This window comes from Lineus longissimus, chromosome 8 (assembly GCF_910592395.1).
Source record: "Lineus longissimus chromosome 8, tnLinLong1.2, whole genome shotgun sequence".
Classification (NCBI taxonomy): domain Eukaryota; kingdom Metazoa; phylum Nemertea; class Pilidiophora; order Heteronemertea; family Lineidae; genus Lineus; species Lineus longissimus.
In genome coordinates, this window is record NC_088315.1 from 20,670,891 (window position 1) to 20,694,207 (window position 23,317).

General features: G+C 42.5%; 3 protein-coding genes across 4 annotated transcripts; 1 reads left to right on the forward strand and 2 right to left on the reverse strand.

Moving 5' to 3' along the window:
* Window positions 1-836: 836 nt before the first annotated feature.
* Window positions 837-9,045, reverse strand: LOC135492782 (dynein axonemal intermediate chain 7 homolog). 2 transcript variants are annotated; one of them, XM_064779424.1, is made up of 16 exons: window positions 8,982-9,045; window positions 8,107-8,197; window positions 7,651-7,742; window positions 7,231-7,476; window positions 6,641-6,721; window positions 5,987-6,156; window positions 5,556-5,719; window positions 5,026-5,253; window positions 4,590-4,616; window positions 3,641-3,784; window positions 3,193-3,471; window positions 2,903-3,069; window positions 2,402-2,497; window positions 2,143-2,214; window positions 1,489-1,743; window positions 837-1,392 (listed from the first exon to the last, which is right to left on the reverse strand). In XM_064779424.1, the coding sequence occupies exons 1-16, from the start codon at window positions 8,982-8,984 to the stop codon at window positions 1,255-1,257; spliced, it is 2,253 nt and encodes a 750-aa protein (XP_064635494.1). In that variant the 5' UTR covers window positions 8,985-9,045; the 3' UTR covers window positions 837-1,254. The 2 variants fall into 2 exon arrangements, with proteins under 2 accessions (XP_064635494.1, XP_064635495.1); XM_064779425.1 differs by lacking the exon at window positions 4,590-4,616 and having other exon boundaries at window positions 838-1,392.
* Window positions 9,046-9,085: 40 nt separating this feature from the next.
* LOC135492510 (electron transfer flavoprotein regulatory factor 1-like) lies at window positions 9,086-10,976 on the forward strand. Its single transcript, XM_064779024.1, has 3 exons — window positions 9,086-9,212; window positions 9,670-9,793; window positions 10,129-10,976. Exons 1-3 carry the CDS (start codon window positions 9,168-9,170, stop codon window positions 10,284-10,286), a joined length of 327 nt encoding a protein of 108 aa, XP_064635094.1. The 5' UTR covers window positions 9,086-9,167; the 3' UTR covers window positions 10,287-10,976.
* Window positions 10,977-11,573: 597 nt separating this feature from the next.
* LOC135492232 (adapter molecule Crk-like) lies at window positions 11,574-19,801 on the reverse strand. Its single transcript, XM_064778538.1, has 7 exons — window positions 19,605-19,801; window positions 19,079-19,201; window positions 18,283-18,436; window positions 17,168-17,209; window positions 16,495-16,743; window positions 16,001-16,078; window positions 11,574-15,736 (listed from the first exon to the last, which is right to left on the reverse strand). Exons 1-7 carry the CDS (start codon window positions 19,649-19,651, stop codon window positions 15,605-15,607), a joined length of 825 nt encoding a protein of 274 aa, XP_064634608.1. The 5' UTR covers window positions 19,652-19,801; the 3' UTR covers window positions 11,574-15,604.
* Window positions 19,802-23,317: the final 3,516 nt, after the last annotated feature.

Here is a 23,317-nt window from a genome sequence, read left to right on the forward strand (position 1 = left end):
AGAATTGTCTACGCATTATCATATTCCTTAATTTGTTCTAAATTGATGACAAATGCAGTTTATGTATAGTTTCATGTTTTTTGATAAAACCTATTCGCCTCATATGACTTTTTATTTTTTTCTTAACTTTTGCGTATTGATACAGCGAACAAATAAGTTATCGTGAAATCCCGCATTGGGCGAGATACAACGAGATTTGTTCAGCGAAGGTCGTCTGCTAGCCTTAGCAACAATGTATCTACTTATTGAATCTATCCACAAATGAGAGTGAGATGGTTTGTGGGGAGATTATGGGCTGAACATAGCGGGGGGGGGGGGGGGGGGTTCATTGCGTTTTTAATACATGTCACAACCAGAGGTCACTTGTCTCTACCAGACATGGGTCAAAACTAAATGTCACAACCAGGCGAGGACACACCCGTTTCTCAACAAAATAAGGGACCACAGTTGATTCAAGCCGACCGGGAGACCACTATTTCCTCAGCCTGATATTCAGACACATTTTGCAGAAGCAGACTAGGGAACACACTTTTGTCCAAGGGGACAAGGAAGACATTGGACACAAGCATACAAGGTTGACTATTGTCACAACCAAACCAGGGGACACTTTTTGGTCTTGCGCTGACAAGACTGTAGTTTCACCAGACTTGTCGCAGGAAAAGAAAGGACGCTCTAAGCTGATTCACATCAGTTGTTCAAAACAGTTTTGACACTGATTTGATCATTAAATCTTACATTGTGTCTACTGGAAGAAGACAACATAAAGTAAAAAGCTAATGCAAAATGAAACTTTGCAAAGAACCAAAAAAACATGATTTCAATGTTATTTACACATTTTATTTGAATAGAATTTTACAAAACAAAATAAACAAATATTCTCATACAATTTACAAATTCAATAAATTCACTGCATTGGGTGGTGGATGTGTGGACAGTACTGTAAATGTACTCGGAATGGTAGTCTGAACTGGACGGATTATAACAATAATTGACATTTTAACATAGCTAACCGATCACATACAAGACTGGTCACCGGCTGAGGTATTTTTTGTAAGGGAACATTTCTGTTCCTTTCGTCCCTCAATTTCACCTCTCAATTTCAGCGAGTCTCTTGTGACCTGTAACAGGTTGATCAATATGGATCACCTCTGTGCCTTAATCCCCCTTTGAAAATATCAGTGCAGAACTGGAAGATGACTCCCAAATAGCTGCGCCACCTCAAGTCCACATTGAGTCCAGTGTCTTTTCACACGCCTATGAATAAGTCACGAGTTTGGTTCCTGTCAGCAACTGGTTGACACAATCGATGAACTTGAAACTGCTCTCGCGTATCCTGGTCAACGCGTCCTCCGAGGCGAGCTCAAGAACCATGTGGTACATGTCAGCGTGGAACTGAAAAAGGAAATGATGAAATTCAAAAGAAGGTTGAGTCTGACTTCAAGTACAAAAAAACATGATTGCAATCTGTAAAATCTACTTGGGACTTACATTGGTTCCCTCCGCATAGTCATCAGAGAAAGCCTCCTCGAATTCTGTCATCTTCAACTTCATGGAGCGTTTCTTTGTCACTAAGAACAGCGCCCACTCCTCCTCCAACAAGTGCTGGTCCTTCAGACACTCCGCTCCCTGGAAGACGATCTTCTCGTTATCAGCAACCTCCGCATTCCACTTTGACCAGGAATACGCCATGGCAGACGATGTCAGAGCCATCTGTTGGTAAAGTCTCTCCTCTGTGATCACATTCTGAAATATGATAAGAAGTTTATCAGAAGATAACATTTTTGAATCTGGTGATGACTCTTAGACACCTGATAGACATCACAAGTTGGTGTCTATTAGACATAAATCTACAACGATGTCTGATTGACATTTTCGCCATGTGTGGCTCAGGTCTCTGACTTGTGGTCACAGAGATCCCTTGTTCGATCCCTACTCTGGTATGAAACTCCAGGCTGGTCTCTCTATCTAACAGTAACATGTCTTACTCCACCGAGGTGTATAAAGAGGTAGCGATCAGAAATGCTCAGGGTGTTGCTCTGATTGAGCTGTTCATCAGAGTCGGACTGAAACGTTTCTAGATAGACTGTAGTTAATGTGTAAAGTATGATGATCACTTTACTTCTCATTCATCAATAAGCTTACCTTTGACTGTATACTGACATACTTGGGAGAATCCTCAGACGGGAAGATATTCACACCAGAATCTCTCATGGCCTGAAAAACGAATGATCACAAAAGGTCCATCAATCGCGGCAATGAAACAGTTTGTGATGGCTGAGTTGAGTGCCTTATGCAATTTTCAACCTTTAACTAATAGAAGCAGATCTGAGACTTGGAGATAAGAGGGGGCACAGAGGGACGGGCCGGGGTTGAGCTGGGATTGTGAAAATGAATAACTCACCTTGATAAAGTCTCGCGGTATCATCCACTTGTTTCGTAAGTGTTCAAGCTGCTCAACTGCGCCCTCTTCTGGGAGATTAAGGCAGCACTTGTCGTCCTGATAAAAATAATCAAATTTTCAAAATCCGAGTTAGCAAAGGACTTGCCACAGAGTGTGAACACCATTGTGACCAATGCTGTCTGAACACCATTGTGACCAATGCTGTCTGAACACCATTGTGACCAATGCTGTCTGAACACCATTGTGACCAATGCTGTCTGAACACCATTGTGACCAATGCTGTCTAGGGTTCTTTGCTAATGACACATCTCTTGGATGTGTCCATCATTGTTGAGTATTTGAACTTTGTGACATTTAACTTTCCTTTGCGCTGTTTCATTTGAATTAGAGATCTTGTAAGGGAGGCATTTTATAAGTCTCATAGATTAGGATCAACTAAGAGAGAAAACAAACTTCATAACAAACACAGGACTGCACCACAATATCACTCAATTTCCCTACCTTAATTTCAATCTCACATTCATTGATTGCCGCAATAACTGTCAACTGTGCGTGATTCATGCCACGAGGCCGGAGTTCCCACGACTGGAACGGCATGTTGATATGCGTGTCGGAGAGAAGAGACATCGTACCGTAGAAGGCCGTCTTGAACTGGACAACACGATTATCTAGAAAATGACGGAAAAGTTTCAAACAATTGCCAATTTGTCAACTGGTAGATCTTGGGTAAGATAGAAGTGAATTCCACCTAGTTGTACAAACCTAACCAATATTCTTTGTTAATCACTCACCCTCGTTATAAACAATGTCCGTAAAACCATCCATCCTCCAAACATTCTGCTCGTAATCCCACCGTCCGAGCTGTGGCTCTTCATTAAACACGACATCACCTGGGAGCTTCATACTGACACCAATAGGTGGCCTCTCATCACGTTTCTTTCCCTCTTCCTTCACAGCCTTGACCTCACCCTCCTCGCCCTCTTTGTTGTTGTCTTCTTGTTGTTGGATGAGCGCGGGGTTGACCGTGTCTGCCATGTACTCGATGTGGGAGATCATTGGTGGCTCAACAACTTGAAAAGAAACAAGGACATCGTTAAAGAAGAAGCTTTCATTCATTGGCTGTGAGGGACATGTGGAGAAGGTTGAAGGGCAAGAAACCCCTTTGGACGCAGTGTGCCTCCATCTTGATACACCATCTACATCGAGCTGAGCGAGGAATGAATTGTCTTCAATACTAACCTTGCCTCATGACCCAAGTTTTGGCATTCTTCGGCTGTGGGGGCATGTGCAGAAGGTTGAAGTGGAAGAGGCCGCCCTGGACGCAGTACGCTCTCATGTCATAGACGTCTTCATCGCCATCAAAATCCTCCCACTCTGGGGGCTCTGGAAGTAAGATAACAAACTGATGTAGGGGAGACTTTTACTTTATGACACTTACATGCATCAAGAGTTTTTTTTCCAGCAAGATTAACACTGCATCTCAACATAACTTGCTGACAAGGAGGACAGTGTTCATAAGAACAACAGGCCTGCCCTGCCCAACCCAGTCCAGCCCAGTCCAGCCCTGTCCAGCCCTGTCCTGTCAACTCAATCTCTCTCTGGTCCCTCTGCCTTTTCCTTTGGCTGAGGCGATCACATGCCGATTCCTACAAACCGCAAAGACTATGCAACACACTTGACTGCCCATATTCTCCTTGGACAAGCACAACAAATTCAAAATACAACCACTATCACAAGAACATTTGGATCTAAGCAACATGATCAAACCACTAGATAGATACTATGGCAAACACCTCATCATTTCACCAATTACACATGCCATGTTTAGAAAAGCATGAACACAAAAGCCTCTGCACCTGTATGCCACTAAAGTACATCAGCTCAGAAAAATACCGGATACTTTCACACACAGACTGCCTGCTATGATATAAATGCTTCCTTCTATTTGCGGAACATATAGAGGCCATGCAGATGACATCATCGCAGAAAGACACAATTTGGAGTTGAGATTTACATCACTGATCCACATGGCCACTTTGTCGTCTTTGTATCATCAGCAGGTTCAATGACACAGACCAACGTACAAAATGGCCGTCCAAATGATGTCACTGCACGACCTCTATTGGTTAGCTGCTAAGAGCACAAAGAAAAGCAACACCCGATGAGAAGAACGCTAACATCTAGATACCAGATACTTTACGATGTCGGCTTCTCCCTGTAGAATTATGAAAATGCAATAAGATCAGATGGAGCTGAGGGATTCAGCAATCTTATCTTTGAATTCAATTATCTTTGAAATGGCAAGGCTCTGTTGTCAAGTGTGGGATACAAAAATAAGTATCGAGCGTTTGCATCATACTATTTGTGGCAAGTTACCTAAATAGACCAAAGTCTTCAATATCATAAAGAGACCTTATAGTAGTGTTACAAGTCAAATCCACCTCTTTCCTGATCAACGCCCCTAGTGGTGGAGCATTGTTGTGGGGTCAACCTCTTCCGACCTAACGTCATCAACAGATGCTGACACCAGGACTCGGTGAAGTTGGCACACTCCATCGCAAGAGGAATGCAACTGAAAAGAGGCGAATCATTTGTAATCAATATATGATCAAGTTTACAGGTACCTGGTGTCTTGATGTCACCATCATCGACGAGCTCCTCCTCCTCTGGTTCCTCCACCTTCACCTCCTCCTCCTCCTTCTTGTCTTCATCATCATCGTCCAGTTTCCGTAGCGACGCCATCACGTCCTCGGTCTCCTCCCGCTCGATACCCCCCTCTTCCTCTCCTTCCCCTTCCTTCTTCTCTTCCTCACCGTCTGTCTTTTCTTCTTCTTCAACCACAGGGGGCTCCACTGAAATATACAACACAATAAGTCAGTGGCAGAAATTACCTAATTTAAAAGCTTTGAATGCAATTTTTCTTCTGAATCGCCCTGTAGAATCAGTTCCGACTACAACCTCGGTCTTGGCACCCGCGTGACGTTGTGTGATGACATCATCAGCTGCTGGCGTTACAAAGTTCACACGGACCTGAGAAGGTATACGACGCACTGCTCCACCAACCGGGATTTATCAAAAGCCCATTTCCTCATTGATTACATATTTGCGGGATGACATAAGACACATGGCTATAGAGACCCTAATCGTACCCTACCTTCCTCAACAATCTTCTTTTTCTGTCGTGGCAAAAATGATTTGCATTTCTGTGAGAAGTGGTCAAACTTGGTGAATAGGAAGCAGACGGCACAGTCTGTCATGGTTAGCAACTTGGGGATATCAAAGCCAATACCTTTATCGGCGAATTCAAAATACTTTATTCTGAAATGAAATATTTCAATACATCATCATGGCTATCGGCAGGGATTTGAAGAGGGAAAGTTTTGAGGAGAATATGATTATATCAGGATCAGAACATCAACATCCTGAGGAGGGGAGAGTGATTCTCATTATGCTGTAGACAAATCAGTTGTCCTTTCTCTACAGACACCAGACAATTGCTCCCGTATTGAGTACGAAATGTCATGCTGTTCTCAGCTAAACTTGTCGAATATTTTTTCTTTTTCTGGTCCATCACTAAATTCTTACCTTGGATTTTTGCTAATATTTCCCCACACACAAAGTGAAACCAGATCATTTTCAATAACAGTTTGTAGATTCATGGTCTGTGGGTCGGCTCTGTCTGCTGAGTCCAATAACAACTCATGTTCCGCTCGGAGCAGTTTCTCGTGAAGCAAGTCCTGCAGATCATTCTGTGTCTGCAATGATTTCAAAACACGAATCAGGAAATCTTTCATGAAGCCGAGGTGACAGCTAAATCAGTGACTTCCCATACGCGTTTTGAACGCCTCTGGGAGACACGGTCAGAAAAGTACAATCTTGGGCCAACATACTCAATAAAAATTTTGAAATTTGTTTTTATGAAGTTGTGTGTAGCATTGACAGGATTTGAGGCTGAGGCCTTATGCGCTGGCCCATGCCACTTATCATGTAGTCTAAGAAAGCATGTCTATCCTGGACAACTGTATTGTCTCAAAGTGCTTTACATTCATTCTCCAGCCTAATCCAGAAACCGTTCTGTAGAAGCCAAGTGTTGCACAAACTGCGCTACACTTGGCCACTTCAGACCAGTTGAAAGTACAGAGTGGCAGTAGCTGAGCCTTGAACCCATGACATCTAGATCACAAGGCAGATGCTCTTCAACAGTGCCACCGCGCTTCAAAATGATAAGGATTTACGTACTGTTCCGTATCTCTCGGCTTCTGCTTCAGTGATTTCATTCGCCGGTGTGTCGTCAAGGAGGAACTGCAGCTCACTTATCAACTGAAGAAAACATGAGAAAATGATGAGAAGACAAAGTATAACCAACAGAATGCTATGATACACAGCAGTGTTAGGCTGTGTATCAGTGCAGTGTTAGGCTGTGTATCAGTGCAGTGTTAGGCTGTGTATCAGTGCAGTGTTAGGCTGTGTATCAGTGCAGTGTTAGGCTGTGTATCAGTGCAGTGTTAGGCTGTGTATCAGTGCAGTGTTAGGCTGTGTATCAGTGCAGTGTTAGGCTGTGTATCAGTGCAGTGTTAGGCTGTGTATCAGTGCTTGGTTTTACATTCTCTGCTGGGTTGCAAGAAGGATGAGTGCTTCTGTCTAGTTGTCCGTAACTTGTCCACAGAATGTGAAGCAACCATTGCTCTTGTGCAAGGCACTTCACCGCACATGAGGCGTTTTGACAGGGATTATAAAGGACAAGTACTCGACGTTATTTCCAGCTGTGCCCCTGTGGTATAAACGGGCTTGAATGCGACTCTCAACTCACACTACTTGTCAATACTCACTGCAAGTGCTAGATCACTGTCCTTGAGAACCTGATCTATAGTCACTCTCTCATTGTCCTCCCTCCACAGATTCATGTAGGTGTTGATCTCACCAGGAATGGTCGGATCAGGGGAGCCGTCACATCGCATGTAGCGCGCCCATTTGGCTTTCTTCCGGCGATTGTCATGGATATTCAGTAACTGTGTTTCGTTGCTCTCAGTGATGGAGTTGAGCTCCAGGAGTTGGGCCTTCCTTCTCGTTCTTTCCTGCAAAGCCAAAAACGTTAAATGAATGCATGTGGCACCTTCATTTATTTTAGAGATCCCTGATTCAGTTAACTCTAGGATAGTAAGGAGACAGTTCTTTGTGCGCAGAGAAATATACACAGTAATGAAGGATACAACTCAAAGTCAATTCCTGCCACTCTGTTATAGCCTTACCTCATTCTCTAATCTTCTCCTCTCCTCAGCCTCTCTCTTCTCCTTCTCCTTTCTCTCCCTCTCTTCCTCCTCGGCTCGAAGACGCGCCTCCTCTGCAACACAAGCACCAACAATTTGTATAAACCACTCTTGAAAGGGTCTTGACTAGACTCTCTCGCACAGTTACCAGCACCAGCACCGGAGGCTACCAAGGTACATCTGCAAGATTGCGACACCTGTGCCAGCACTCCAGAGTCCGATTATTCCGAATCAGATATGTTGATTCTGTTAGATGTTGATTTAAGATGAAAGCAGTGCAACAGAGAAGTTGCATGATCAGCTATCTCAATGATTGGTCGTGATTTAGTATCGCCCTTCGCAGTTGATTGTCAACAGCCTTGGTGCTCCCACAAGTTATCACCATACTTTATCTAACCAAAGGACAAGGTAGGTTTTCATTGGGTGCCCTGATAATACCTTCTTCTCTAGCTCGCCTCTCCTCCTCTTCTTTGTCTATCTTCTTTGGCTTTCCCTTCCCTGCGGGAGCACCTTTCTTCCCCTTGGGAGGCTGAAAAAGACAATAAATTCTCATTCACTGAAAAAGTCGCCAGACAATGGTTCGAGAGGCATTGTCTGGTGTCATTGACCATGAAGATCTATTGGTGGTACTGGCATGCCGGTGTATCTAGAAAATGACCTTTGTTTTATGTCAACATGAAATGCATTTAATTAATGTCCCATATAGGCCTAGTCTAAATCGAACTGGTGACTAGGGCCTACATTGATCGAATTATTGTCAACACGAAATCGATCCAATCCAATCCAAATCGTGTTTCACGAGAGTTACGTGAACCGCATCAGTGCTAAGAGGGGGGGGGGGGGGGGGGGGTGACGTAGCGTCGATTTTGTGTAGCCTACTCTGCCTAGGCCTATATTATAGCCTAGGCCTACATAAAAAACTGTGTTCTGATTGGCAAATTTATGTCAACACTTTTGACTTATTGTGAGTTATGTGGGACATAATTCTGAATTAGTGTTGACATTTAATATTGCATTGTAGGTGTGCACTCCGGCCAGCCATACACGAGACATGCGAGATGATGCACATGGCATGCATGGGCTGGCCATGGAGCTGGATGATCATGACATGCATGATGACATGGATGATGATCATGGCCATTCAATGATCATGATGGAACGGCGTGATTAGCAACGTCATTTGGAGGACAATTTTAGTGTCGATATTTGTCCTAGGTGGTGTTAATTATGCATGCAATTTAGTCAATGTAGCTATATATTTCTCAAAACACCATAGATTCAGCATGAGATACTTGTATTCAAGGTGAAAATACCATTTTATTCGGATGTTTTGAAACTTTTTCCTCCGGATGGCAACCAAGAGAAAGTTACTTTGCGCATGTGTGAAAAATGGTATCCGGTCGTTTCGCGCCCTGACCTTTTCGCCCCCAGTCGCTGGGACTTTTTGATATGCAGTTTGTGTATTTGTAGTCCTGTGGTGTTCTGAATTTTTTTGGAACATGGCATCATCGAGCCGATCTCAGGTGATTCAGCTCTACAAGAATGTAAGTTTGTCATGTCAGTCAGACCAAATGTGTGTAGAGAGAAGTAAAGACAAATGACAAATGTAACACGTACGCACAGCAAAACCAGTCGATGTCGCACAGAAGACGAGCTGAAATGTCACGAGGACATAATGAAAATGAATGTACACAGATTTCATCAAAAGGCAGGCAACTGTGCTTTAAATGAACAACAGTCCTGTCTCAACCATACATAGGCGCTCAAAGACAAATGGCCATTTTCAGAGGTATTGGGGGGAGACTACAGACGGAGTACCTCTGATAGTTAAGAATGAAATCAGGTAAAGCAGTGGTCCAGAGTAATGTAATGAAGCCTGTGACAACATTCTAGTATAACTACATTGTATATTTGTTTGACGAGTTTGTGGAAGCTCGTATCATAAAAAACCAGGTAAACAAACTTGGCTTTGTCTATTGATAATTAAGTCCCTTTTTGCAGTTGATGCATCTTGGTAAAGAGTATCCGAAAGGAGCAGATTACTTCCGTACGAAACTGAAGTCGGCTTTCATGAAGAATCGCGATGTGACTGATCCAGAGGAGATCAAGGTGTTAATAGCTCGAGGTAAATATTAATACATTTTCAGTACAATGACCCAAAAGAGTGAGAGTGTGTGCTATCTTTAAGCTGAAGCATTATCCAAAGAAGGCATTGTTTACTAGTTGAAATATTAAACTTCTGAGGAAGTTGAACTCATCACTGTGTGGGTGAATATTCACAGAGACAAGGCAGTTGCCTGTAGGCCCTCCCATTTTGCTGTGGCACCCTTGAAATGTCACAAACGTGGTTTTCTTCATTTCAACTGTCCTTGTGAAGTGTTCCCTTTTGCCCAATACTAACTGCCCTGTTGAAATGAACCATGTACCGTTTTCACGATTGCATTTTCCTTTTCATTTCAGGTGAATATATCATAAAGGAGCTTGAAGCCCTTTACATGCTCCGCAAATATCGCGCTCTGAAGAAGCGCTACTACAGTGAGGAAGATGTGACGTCACCTAAGTTCAACCAGCCGCCAATAGTGCAGGAGTTTACGACGCCACATAAGACTGACCGATGAAAGTTCCGACTGTGTTGGTATTTGTTCTGTGATAAGACAGTATGGTGCTTCCGTTTCAATGACTTGCTCGGGAGACTTGCATGTTGTGTTGCATGTGACTTTAGATTCATTCGGAAAATAGACTTTCTCTGCTGATGTTTGATGGAAAACCTTGTATGTAAATATGGTATCAAGTTATGAAGCCACGATTTCGGTAGATTTGGAGGGATTACTTAAGTTATTGCTTCCCAAAATTGTGCATTTACAATCAAATTGTCACCATTTAAAATGTTGCAACTTTGCAAAGTCGCCGAGTGGTTTGCTTTAGTGAAACCCCGAGAATATAAACGATTTAATGTGAGAAGTTTTTCAACCAGATTACTATGACAAGAATGGTATTCGCTTGCTCTAAGAATTCTGGTGTTGATAGCACTGCCCTTGTCCCTGTATGGGCAAACCTAAAACCTTTCCTGGCGAAATTGTCCTATTGCCCTTTTGTATACTAACCATTGATCCCGAGTTAAGTATCTGTTTATTTGGAAATGGTATATTATCGCATGGTTCTTCATCACAGCAATGAAGGCATTTCTGTTGTTATGAAAGTTGTAGGTGCTTGCAAAGTTCTTGTAGATGGGGAATATTTGTGGCTGTGACGTGTGATCATCATTACTTGTCGCTGCGACAATAAAAATGAGTTGATTAATTTAAATGAAATAAGTTTCCTTTTTGTTTGTTTCTTGTGAAAATATCTCCACTTGATATTCTTCTATAAACCAAAGGGAAGTATGGATAATTACCTTAGAGTCCCCTACACTTACAAACTAGCTAGCTCTCAGCAGTAGCCCACGCAAATATGGCGATAAGGAAAGAAGAAATCGAGTGTAGGTGGATGTTTTAAATGATCACATAGCCTAGGAGTGACTCTGAACAGCAACAGCTCAGACTGTCCTCAGTTCTGTACAGCTCCTGTGGTGTTCTCGTGCTGTCAGCTGTTCAAGGTCAGAGCAACTCTGAACAGCAACAGATCAGACTGTCCTCAGTTCTGTACAGCTCCTGTGGTGTTCTCGTGCTGTCAGCTGTTCAAGGCCAGAGCAACAAGATTCCACTGTACTGTCCCAATTTCAAGGTGCATGTTCCATAACTGGCTGGGAAATACCACCAGGAAGACTACCATGACACAACCACTGGTGTTGTCGCTTGGGAAGCCAATGTTTCATGGGAACCTCGCTCACAGGTGAGACACTTGAGAGACCTGATCCGTCGATTCCTCCACGGTGTACAAGGCCAGACAGGACAACAACACATGGGTACTAGTAATGGCATTTATTATAATACAATGGGCTTCACCATTCATTTATTCACAAATCATTGTTACATATTGTCTGTCTTTTCACTTTAACTGTAACTACGGTAGCAAAGCGACACGTGAGATATTGTAGACGCATCAAAACACTTGTATCGTCAGGGAAACAATGGCGCATTTCAATTTCACGTTTTCCGCAATTAGCAAGGTTTACAAAAATAAAACTGCGGAACTGAAAATCTGATAGTTACTGCTAAAGGGTTGTCAAAATGCTCAATTAAAACCAGGCAAATATAACTATGGTGTATTTCACAAGATGTATAATAGCTGCTAGTATTTCCTCATTAACAGTTGTCAGAAAAATGCCACCCAATATGGGTGTCATATGAGATACATTGAGAACATCCAAATAATAGTGAAATGAAAACGTATCAGAACCATGTTGGAAACCTACAGACATTGTGTGCCTTTATTTTCGCTTTTACAGATAATTTGCAGAATAGCAAATATTTGCGGGTATACTGTATTAGTACAAATAGTGACACAACACAAGCACATTTATAGTTCAACACATCAGGGATAGAGGGCAGCAATTGCTGTAATGGTGACAAAACTAATCAAATTTTCTAAATATTTGAAGAAATCTCATGAAGTACAAGCTCGAAAACTGAGCAGTTTAGGTTGAAAATCAAGTTAAAGGGGGACTATAGGCAGGAGCAGGGGGTTAACTTTGGTAGTCTTTATGTGACTAGTATGCAGTGAGGGGGTTGTATTCAATTCAGTGATAACTAGCAGAAGTGTGAATAGTCTCTATGTGGGATAGAGGAGACACATATTGCTCCTGCCTATACAGTCTCCCTTCAAGTCAAGAGTGTAAAATTCAATCTAAAATCACCTAGCACTATATTTTGCTACAAGTTCCATGAGGCTATTTACAATAAGATATTAAGTCCCATTTCACCCTGAATTGACAAGCATTTGCAGTACTTTCTCACCAATTCGAGGGCAGCATATAGACTGCCAACTTGACATCAACTTAAGTTGAAATCATCTGCATGCAAATATTAGATAAGTGTGTTTACAACGTTGGTGGTTTCAGGTGGGACCATCTAAAGCAAGCGCTCATTGTGCAGGAAAAGCATGTACAGGGCTCTTTAATACAACAGGGCAACTCACACGGTTTTGTCTTCATGACCATTCTGTGCTACGTTTAGTAAGAATTTCCCATGTTTCACGCAAATTGATTATCAGTGATGAAAAAGCTGGGAAAAACCCAACCCATCTAGCAGCAAAACTCAACAAATTGATACTCATAAGTCCCCAAGCCATGGTACTGATGAAATGTACCATTCCACTTTAAAGAGGTATTGTAAGTTGGAACAGAACCCAAATGATAAAACCAACACTCTCATCTCGATCTGTACAAATCTTATCCGTAAATTTGACCACTTTCGACCTTTGTCCCTCTATCTCAAGAAGTCACTCCGCACAGTGTTCGTCACACTTTCCTGCTTTCCACAGGTTTCTCTCACTTACAATCTTGCAAGTTCATCAAAATAAAGCCACACCTGTGAAAACTGTGCGGTTGTCCATGTTCACCAGTGGTTCCACTCTGAGCGGAAACCAAGATTTAGTGTATACCAAGCTTTCAAAAGAAATATTTTGGTTTTTCCGTACACAAAATAAGGTTCAAACATGATTTTGATTTCAGGCCACTCCTGAGATGAACTGGTACAAATACACAACTTTGGAAAATGAAAAAGATAGAAATCTGAGAAAAAAGTACTATTTAAAAACGAATTGCAATACTTCAGAACAAGCACGTGACACAACAAATTTCCCTTTTTTACTACATTTTGTATTCACTAATCTTTACTAGACATTGAATATGATTGACAACCTGAGGGTTTGCTTCTTAAGCAACAGTGCTCATTATAATCAGACAACATTCAGAAAGCAGTGTCGTCACGGCAATATGGCCACACAACAAAATGTAAAATATTTTCAAAATCAAATATTCTAGGTACATTATGCGCTTAAATGATCGAATGAGATGAGAAAATTTAGCAGTGTGGTGACACATTGTTCTCACAATTAAGTCTAGATATTCGTGAAACCTTGAAAATAGAATATTTTACAAAAGTCTATACACGAGGCTTACTATAGTAAGATTTGAGTCGCACTCATAATTGGGGCTACTTCAGGGCAGACACTTTTAATAGCTCGAGTCAAAAAGCTAAGTTTATAACACTCCATTCCAATATAGCAGCTTTCTGTTTGGATTTTGACAGTAAAACGTGTCATGTCTCACCAAAAACTAACATTGAAATAAAGCTAATGACAGTGAGAACTAAACACTTTACCCACGCCTACAAACTGCTAAAGTGGAACCAGGCCTTTAGCCTGATGAGAGCTGACATGTTGTTTAAGAAAGCATCCTCTCAAGCAACGTAGTTGTTGGAGTCAACTCATTCACCGTGATACTTCTGTGATACATTCTTGAGCAGTTTAGCACCAAAATTCAGTATCCTGATGAGTCATCAAAACTGAGTCAACCATTTCCATTCAAAAAGGACTTATCTATCTTTAGCTATCATCAGAGTTACCTTATTCAGTTATTCGTGATATAATGGACATCTGTTTCTGATCACACCCAAGAAGAATCTGAGTGTCCTGACTGCTGAGTGTTACCAAGCAACTTCTGACCCGGTTGTCTTACTGGTGGCTGAGATTGCCTGTCTAGGAAAACAGCGCTCCCTTGCATGTAACAAGACCAGATATTCACAACTAGAACTTGCCTCTGAATGCTTAAAATACAGAGAACTGACTCTAAAAGTATAATATTAGTATAGATCACCTGTAGTCAGGGTCTACACTTCCAAAGTAGCCATATTGTAGTCAGCACTATTATGATACTGGTAGCATGCCCCGATGTTGTGTATAGTAGAATTTATGATGCAAAATACTGCAGACCAAAGTTACATTCTATAACATGACAAGTACAACTACATTTTAAGTTGAGCATGGTTTTTTTTAAATTAACATGTCCAACCAATTATTGGACATATTTTGGGCTCCCTAAACACAACCTGTTTCAGATTTTGCAAGGCGCGATTATAGGCAGGAGTTGGGTAGGCCAGTTTTAAAACACTTACGAAGTCACAAACAGGTGTCTTCTATCTGACGGTCTATCAGTACTATTCACCTGTGAGCAAGGAATATTTTAACCAAAGTAGTCAAACCAGACCCAGTTCTCCAGATGTGGATATTAATCACCTGGAGAACACTGACCAACCAGTCCTGCCCATAGTCTTGACAAACACACATCTCAAGAGGACATTGACAGACGTGAATGTCAAATGTCAGATTCACAACGTAACACATGAGAATAAGTACCTAAATGATTGTTAAAACTGATCTAAATCTTAATCAATACTTCATCAATAAAATTGTTTGAATATTCTTATTCTTAAATACCCTTAAATGTTCTTATCCGGTTTTGAAAACCTCCACTACTGTAGGCCCAAATCCCTGCCACATACTGTCAATCCAAGGGTACCAGACTTTGAACCAAGGGTACCAGGCTTTGAACCAAGGGTACCAGGCTTTGAACCAAGGGTACCAGGCTTTGAACCAAGGGTACCAGGCTTTGAACCAAGGGTACCAGGCTTTAAACCAAGGGTACCAGGCTTTGAACCAATTTAGTTCCAAGTATTAGCAATTCATACATTTGCCTAGTATTTGCTACCCTTTAAAGTACAATACGACAATGAACACATTCAGCCGTTACTAATGGTTACCAATAAAACATATAATTGCCGCTGCAGTGACTTCATTTCAAGCAGAATTTATTCGTGAACAAGTGTTCATCTTCTTCTGCATATATGCATAAGTCTCTCTTATCCTCCACACAGCGCCAATTTCACTTCACCGTACACTGTTTGAATATGCTCGACACCATGACACATCCACCTTGTGCAAACATCTACTGCAAGTCAAGAACTGATGTCAAGTCAACTAGAAAGTCTTCCATTATCTACACACCGTCACCATCGGGCGAATCGATGAATTGGACATGGGTAAACGGAAACAAGCCTTGTTTTTCACCAACCAATCCTTCCCATTCTCCGTTCATGTTTGTCTGTATCACCTTCACCATGTCACCAATCTGAAAGACAAACAATCTCACAGGTCAGACTTCAGGGAAGACAAATATTAGAAATCAACATCAGCATCTGTCACTCCACGGTTGTTGATTTGATCCCTGGTCACACCACTTCTTCTTGTGACCGATAGGGTGACGCTCTCTGACAGCTGTACATTTCCTCCGGGGCTTCCAGTTTCCTCCTACCACCCCAAAGGATATTGGTTAAGTTCAATTCCTCAATAAGATGATTTACAAATCATGAACATTGCAGATGAGGTTACTTACGTGTAACTCGAGTGCTCTTGGGTCGTATGCATTTGGTATGCGGTCTTTGATCACGCGTGCCATTGCTGGAAGTTGTCTCTGTAAAGAAGATATCAGCAGGTTAAGAAATGGACGATAGAAGTGTTTGATGGTGTGATGATGGACTGACGTCAGGAGAGACCTAAAGCCACCAGCAAAGCTTGGTCATCTAGCTGACTGCTGTGACTGATTTAGACTCCAACAAACCGACCCAGCTTCAGGGCACATGGGCATTGACAAGAACAGCTGAAAACTTTACATAAACCAATTCGAGGACTGCACTCCAAAAGTGAAACCAATAAATATACTGGTGACCTTTGGGTCTGTCGGATGAGAATAAGACTAAGAGCCATGGTCCCTTGTTTTTATAGCAGGGCAAGTCAAAGATCCCTCGTATCCTCCCAAACTTCTACAGGGTTACAATGCCAGTAATACTGACACTGATACTGATCATCAAGTGGACACTGTTTCCTTACCTGAGTTATTTGAGGCACCACTGGTTGTGGCTGTGCATATGGCTGTGCAGGTATTTCGCATGACTGTGTTTTTTTTTGTTTTACTTCTTTCTCTATGGCTTCTTTACTTTCTTTAGTGTACTCCTCCACGTACGGCACTGGTATCTGGCCCTCTTCTCCCCGACTATTCCTAGCTGTCCACCACTGGTCCTCGTCTTTTCGTAAAATTGATAAAACTTCGCCTTTTTCAAACTTCAAATCATCTGCATCCTGAAAACAAAACAAATGTTCTATTTAGATTTTTTCATGAAATGCATTTTATTAATGAAATTGAACCCAACTCAACAACTGTTTGTCAAATACATCCAGGAGATATCTTCAGACGTGGATGTTTTTTTCCTTTGAAGCAATGAGTGCTGTTTTCTTCAGACTGAAGGTTCAGGAACACCACGCTTAGGATGATAACCTGATGCTTGGAACACGGACTTGCCACAGCACAAAAGCTTCAATTCATTTTGAAAAGCACAGCAACTCGCGTAAAAATGTGGACCTCACCAATTTGTGTGTCAAAATGTCTGCTGTAATATAAGGGCTGATGATACACCCAGTTCAATTTGCACAAAACTCAAAATTCCACTAACACACGCTGAAGAACTTGTCTGAAGATTTCAAAGTAACCGATCCATGTACTTACTCCTGAAGTAAATCGATATTTTCCTATAACTTTTCTCAAAGCCTGAAATATAAAGAAAAGAACATGAACAGCCAGCCATATCCTTTGGTCTGGGGATGAGTCTGAGAATGTACAAAACATTCTACCCTCTGTGTACACTTTCAGATGTCCATCTGCAGTGCCACCTACACAGGAACCATGTACATGTAACAAAGATTAGTGAGAGCTGGCAGAAAGTCACACCACTGTACCTTTAACACCCCAGATGAGACATTGAGTAACTGCTCGTCATTCATTCCAGGAACATTTTATAATTTCACAAGGAAATTACATGTAATCATACACTCCTTAGCGACCTATTTGATAGAAGCCTTCCTCCGGGGGAAATTATTGCAACATAGCATACAAATTAGCCACACTATCAATACTTCCTTCTGAATTCACTAATCACATACACAAGTACAAGTAATGGTGAGCTATTTCACAAGGAGTTGAACTAAAACATTGTCCAAGGCAGAATGTGGGTAATTAGTGCCACCCCAAACCCCACCCTGGCCTGCTGAGTCTGAACCAATGTCATAATCATCAGAACTGGCACAAGAATGTAATACCACCTGACGTTCATTTCTTCTCACACCAAACCAAAAAAAATGGGTCAGTCAAGATGTACCTGAACCTGCCACAAAAATGCAATTAACATTTATAATTGAGCATGACTGGAATGTGACAGACATTCAATAATGACAAGGCTGAACAAAGTCATGTCCTGGCCAAGCCATGCATAATGTCACGCAGTAACCTGGCCAGCTGTACACCCCTGATAGAAGGTGCTTCTCCAAGATATTCTATGGTGTTCAACCCTTAATATCACTATCTCAAATATGTTCTGGCATAGGCATTTGGGTAATCAAATGGACGTGTGTCTATGAATAAAACAGCAATTGCATTTCATTTGGCCTCAACTATCACTCTCCTGATATGAAGGTTGAATTGAACCCATGACTTCTCAACCAACAATGTTCTAAATACCCCACACTACCTTGTTCAATGCTGATATTAAACCAGCCGTCAGACCATAATAGAAGATGAAGCAAGATGGCGCGGCGGCAGATTTGGAAAAGTGATGTCATACTTACAGGCCTAACCAATGGAGTTGTGTCTAAATAGTGATTTTTATAAAACGTTAGTAACGTAGGGATGTCTGGGAATTCCTTATCGCCTATTTTGTACATGGTCTTTCCACCGCTTGTTATTTTATTGATGATATAATGGCTAATTTTAGTGTCTTCTCTGAAACGAACAAAGATTTTTAAACATGAGACAAATATATGGCCGACGTTAAAATTCCTTTCGCATTAGTAACAAGTAAGGAACCCCTTTCCTGAGTCATCGAGGTTTCCTTCATCTCCTTTCTGTACATTTCTCATTGACAAATTGACAAGGCCAATTATATCTTTGTCATTGAATAAAGAAACAAATTGCTTTCAAAGATAACCTAATTGGTTTTGACATCGAAATTTAGAAATCACTCACAGCCCTGTAGCATCAACATGACGAGTGTCTCCCTCCGAGTTGAGTACTTACTTGACACAGAGCACAAAGTCCCCAATGATGGAGGTACTCCCCCTGACTAGAAACACCCCGGTGTCTCCCTCCGAGTTGAGTACTTACTTGACACAGAGCACAAAGTCCCCAATGATGGAGGTACTCCCCCTGACTAGAAACACCCCGTTGTCTCCCTCCGAGTTGAGTACTTACTTGACACAGAGCACAAAGTCCCCAATGATGGAGGTACTCCCCTTGACTAGAAACACCCCGGTGTCTCCCTCCGAGTTGAGTACTTACTTGACACAGAGCACAAAGTCCCCAATGATGGAGGTACTCCCCCTGACTAGAAACACCCCGGTGTCTCCCTCCGAGTTGAGTACTTACTTGACACAGAGCACAAAGTCCCCAATGATGGAGGTACTCCCCCTGACTAGAAACACCCCGGTGTCTCCCTCCGAGTTGAGTATTAAGTTGGTATCATCTCTCTTCGTATCACCAAAGAACCAACTGAAACGAAAGTGAAAGCGCAAATCAGGACGAAGTCGGTGGCAAAGATTGGCGGGATGGCTGCATGGGGTAGCAAACCATGTCCATGGCATCCAGACCTGCACCTTCTCAAGGCCCATTTGAACATCGTTTGATTGACACATCATGATGTATCTGTTGTATGTATAAGAGCACACCACCCATCAACATTGACAATCATGCAACGAATCAATCAAAGGATCTAGAATTTCATAATCAAATATTGTTAGCAACACCACCCATGTATTTCACGTAAGAATCATCCAAACAAAACAAAAAGTGACGCATAACTGTCAAAAGTGACCAAATTGTCACCAATAAACAGTAAAGTTGTCCCTAGTTGTGTATACACATGGCAATGTATTTAAAGATTTTCGATACACACCTCTCTTGATCATCCGGATCAAAGCTGTAGCTAAAATTGCCGGCCATATCGGACTTTCGCCCGGAAACGATATAAAATGTATTTCTGAATGTCTCAAAATATCATAAGAATTTATTTGGTGAATAATAATCCCAGTGATAGCTTAAAAATCGGTTGTTTTCCACCAGGAAGTGTAAATTCTGTCATGCCTGTGTACATTCCACGTACATTGCATACAAAATACATTACGGCGGGAACCAAGATGGCCGCCAGATCCGGGCATTTGGTCTCATTAGGTCTCGTTAGAGAGTTTTTCCAAAATGTACGCGATGATGACGTGCCCCATTAACAGGACGTAACATCTATTTTAAAATGCGTTTCCAAAGTGAATGCATGAGGACAACCCATTTGTGTCGTAGTGATATACGACACAAATCTTACTTGATGACGTCAGATGAGGTTACTGAGCTCTGATTGGCTGTCAATGAACACAATGGTACGAACCTACCTGTAAAAAAACCTTGCGTCCCGGGATGACGTCACGCAACAATGCGGTTTGTCTCTGACGTCTATCTCAAGAAGGTGGCAGTCGACGGAGGACGACTTGAGGATGACATCTACATTTTTGGCTTACATTTTAATGATATGGTGCGGACTTCCCGAGTTTTCCCATGGTAAGAGTGATTTAAATGAACACGCGACACCATTGTCTTTAAAAATGTAACACCTGTGTTGCGTCGCCCTTTGAACAAGTCCACCCATAACCCATCATTTCTGTCATCAATGACAATATTGACATCCATTTGTCAACATATGGGCAAAGGACAACATGTGGTGTCTTGTCGTCAGTCGAGCGTGATATTGTTATCTAAACTTGCACGGAGTCTCTTTCCCCGAGACGACTTGTTTAAGTTGTTTTAGAATACGAGACTGACCTCATAAGACTAAAGGGTCCAACTTTGGGCCATAAAATGGTTACAAACCACGAAGAGCAAAGTGAGAACAAAACCACTGGCAAAAAGACAACATTCACATCGCACCGACCAGTGTATGCGCCGCAATCCAGTGTGACCGCGACAGGTTGGCCGTGGCACTCTCGCTGTCACCCGAGGCTAGACTCCTTGGGCAGCCCATTGGTTCATCCTAATTATGTCTCCTTATGGTGAGGAACCAATGAGAGGAAACATTTGCCGGGAGAGACAAGGGACAGTTCTGATTTTGCTCATTTATTTCAGGATACATACAAGAAGTCGATGTTAAAGTAATCGCAGACAACGGTGAGATAGTCGACCATCACTATCACAACGATGAGGAGCCCACCCTACACCGATACAAGCGAGCTTACAACCCTGTCGGTGGTGTTGGTGACATGCACCTTCTCAGTTATCACCCGGATCAAACTTGTAAGTGTTATCAACAGCCACACTCCTCAGGCACCGGTTTAGGTCTTACCGTTGCAAGTATGGTTTTAAATGGATACTATGCAGAAGCTAGAGAGCCAAATTAGTGGTTTCCGAGTGACTGATAGGCCCAGTCAGGGATAAACGATGTCTGAGACAGCGCAGTGAAGTCCAAGATTCGCCTCGGGCATGGAATGCGTAGTTGTTAACTAATTGTTCATTTTAACTGTTGAAACTAGATACCTATGACGTTCAAAGTAAAACCCAATGCACGGCTCAACTGAAAGGTGTTCGCGACGAAAGGATGAAAGAAATGAAAAAGATGAGCACTTATGTGGCGGCTATTGTTGATCAGGGAGACACAGTGTTGCTGCAGTGTCACTTTTGGTGAGTAGGCAAGAGCTTCATGCGGTTGGTCCTGCGGCGCCGACAGGTTCCCGTTCCCGACACTCCTACAAAAAAGCACTGCAACGATGTACACATCCTAGTTGTCGAGGAATCTGAAACAAGATATAAAAGCTGATCCACCGCTTGGAATTATCTGGACCGGAATGTGTAAAAAAAAGGGAGACGCATGCGACTTTTGCCGTGGGGCGAAAGGAAGCGCAATGGTGGGTGCATTGCAAACTTCATCATTTTGGCGCCATCATCATAATACTATAATACACTTCGCACTTCCATTGGCGTTGGTTGTGGTTTCATCAGTTTATCACCGACTTTGTAGTGCAGATCATGACCGTGATGTCCGTTCAGCTAAGATATGGTTCAAATCAAACCACGGGATGTCAGCCATAGACAGTAGCGTGTCCGAGGTGAAGCTGGATGCGCATGATGATGAGGAGATCAACAGAGTCTACTCCACCACTGACCACACGCTCGTCATCAAGAACATGTCACTTGGTAAGCGAGAACCGCAGACGTTCGCCAATCAGTCAGTTCAATCGTCGAATAGGCCTATCCAAAGTCACTCAGTTGCTAATCCCCTCGCACACGTTGTGCTGGTCGGGTGGCCTGAAGTTCAGGATTGTCATCAAGGGTATTAACTCCGGACGCAGTGGACCGGCCTCGTCCTGTCGCCCGGTACGACCGAACCATGATGACGAAATGGACTGCTTAGGAGTCTAATCAAGGGTCGACTTCCGGGGCAGTCTACTTCGTCATCCTACTCATGAGGGTTAGGGTGAGATACGAGGTCGGTCCATTGCTGCATCCGGAGTAAGGTGGCCGGGACGAGTGCTTCACAGTTGAAGTCGGAGCACGTGAGTCGGCATCCTGGTATAACCAGTGGTTTTCAATGTGCTCCGCCTCTTGAATGACGATGTAGTGAAAAAAACCCTGAATTGTAGGATGGGGAGTCGGAGTCGTAAATAGTGCGCAACCTACCGCGAACATGTTCCCGTCAAGCCATTTTGTCGCTCCCTCATTAGCAGCCATTATAATCGTAGGTCGCAGCGACGAAAATCGCACGTTTGCGCGACACGCGGTGCTTGCAGTGAGCAAGTTACGATCCTGATTTGTTTGTTGTCCGTAGCTGCTGACGAAATGAGCTCAAATTTCTTGAATGTAGAGGGCGGGGGCTTAGTCGATTTGGATTTTTTTCCAGCTGATGCGGGTACATACTTCTGCGAGGACTATGAACTCTACACCAAGCAAATAAAAAACACAGGATTAAAGGATTTTGAAGAGATAGTGACGAAGCTGGCGACAGCTGGAGGCGTAAATAACGAATACGTGTTCATGTACCACGTGGATGGTAAATATGTTTCAAACGCATTGGTATATACCCAGCATGCACCGCGCTGTGGCGAAGTGACACTCACCATGTAAGGAGAAGTCGTGTTGTAGGCCCTGTTTGCAAGAGGATGATAAGGCGAGGTTACCTAGACTAATCCAAAACACACATAATGTGATGTGATGAATTTATCCCCCCAAAACCTAAGAAAATTATTGCGTCTGCCAATAATCTATTTATAATACATTGCCTAACATGTAGGGTGGTTACTTTCTTTCAGTTTTACTTCCCTCTGATCAGAACATAATGCGTGGTGAGTAACATGTATAGACCTAGTCAACAGCCATGATCATGAAATCGTTCATAATACACACGGCTTCAAAAGCCAACACTGAGAAATCTTTCGAATTGATATTGTCCCTAAGTCAGTGGCCCTTAGATCAGAGCTGGGTCAGTTATCCCAAAAGGCCTAATGACCTACTGTAGCCATAACGACGACCAATGAAGAGTTTACAGAAGTTGACTCAACTTGATGGGTACCGTAGTACGTTACACCAGTGGTACGTAGGCGCCACCTACCAATAAAAAGTTGTAACTAAACG

What these genes read in the sequence shown, in the direction of transcription:
- LOC135492510 (XM_064779024.1), top strand. Translation starts at nt 9,168, where the DNA reads ATGGCATCATCGAGCCGATCTCAGGTGATTCAGCTCTACAAGAAT. An exon ending in TGATTCAGCTCTACAAGAAT is followed by an intron (nt 9,213 to 9,669) that starts GTAAGTTTGTCA and finishes CCCTTTTTGCAG; the next exon opens with TTGATGCATCTTGGTAAAGA. An exon ending in CAAGGTGTTAATAGCTCGAG is followed by an intron (nt 9,794 to 10,128) that starts GTAAATATTAAT and finishes TTTTCATTTCAG; the next exon opens with GTGAATATATCATAAAGGAG.
- LOC135492232 (XM_064778538.1), bottom strand. Translation starts at nt 19,651, where the DNA reads ATGGCCGGCAATTTTAGCTACAGCTTTGATCCGGATGATCAAGAGAG. An exon ending in GATCCGGATGATCAAGAGAG is followed by an intron (nt 19,202 to 19,604) that starts GTGTGTATCGAA and finishes CTTTCGTTTCAG; the next exon opens with TTGGTTCTTTGGTGATACGA. An exon ending in AATATCGATTTACTTCAGGA is followed by an intron (nt 16,744 to 17,167) that starts GTAAGTACATGG and finishes TTTTGTTTTCAG; the next exon opens with GATGCAGATGATTTGAAGTT.
- LOC135492782 (XM_064779424.1), bottom strand. An exon ending in GGAGAAGATTAGAGAATGAG is followed by an intron (nt 7,477 to 7,650) that starts GTAAGGCTATAA and finishes TTGGCTTTGCAG; the next exon opens with GAAAGAACGAGAAGGAAGGC. An exon ending in GGACATTGTTTATAACGAGG is followed by an intron (nt 3,070 to 3,192) that starts GTGAGTGATTAA and finishes GTCATTTTCTAG; the next exon opens with ATAATCGTGTTGTCCAGTTC.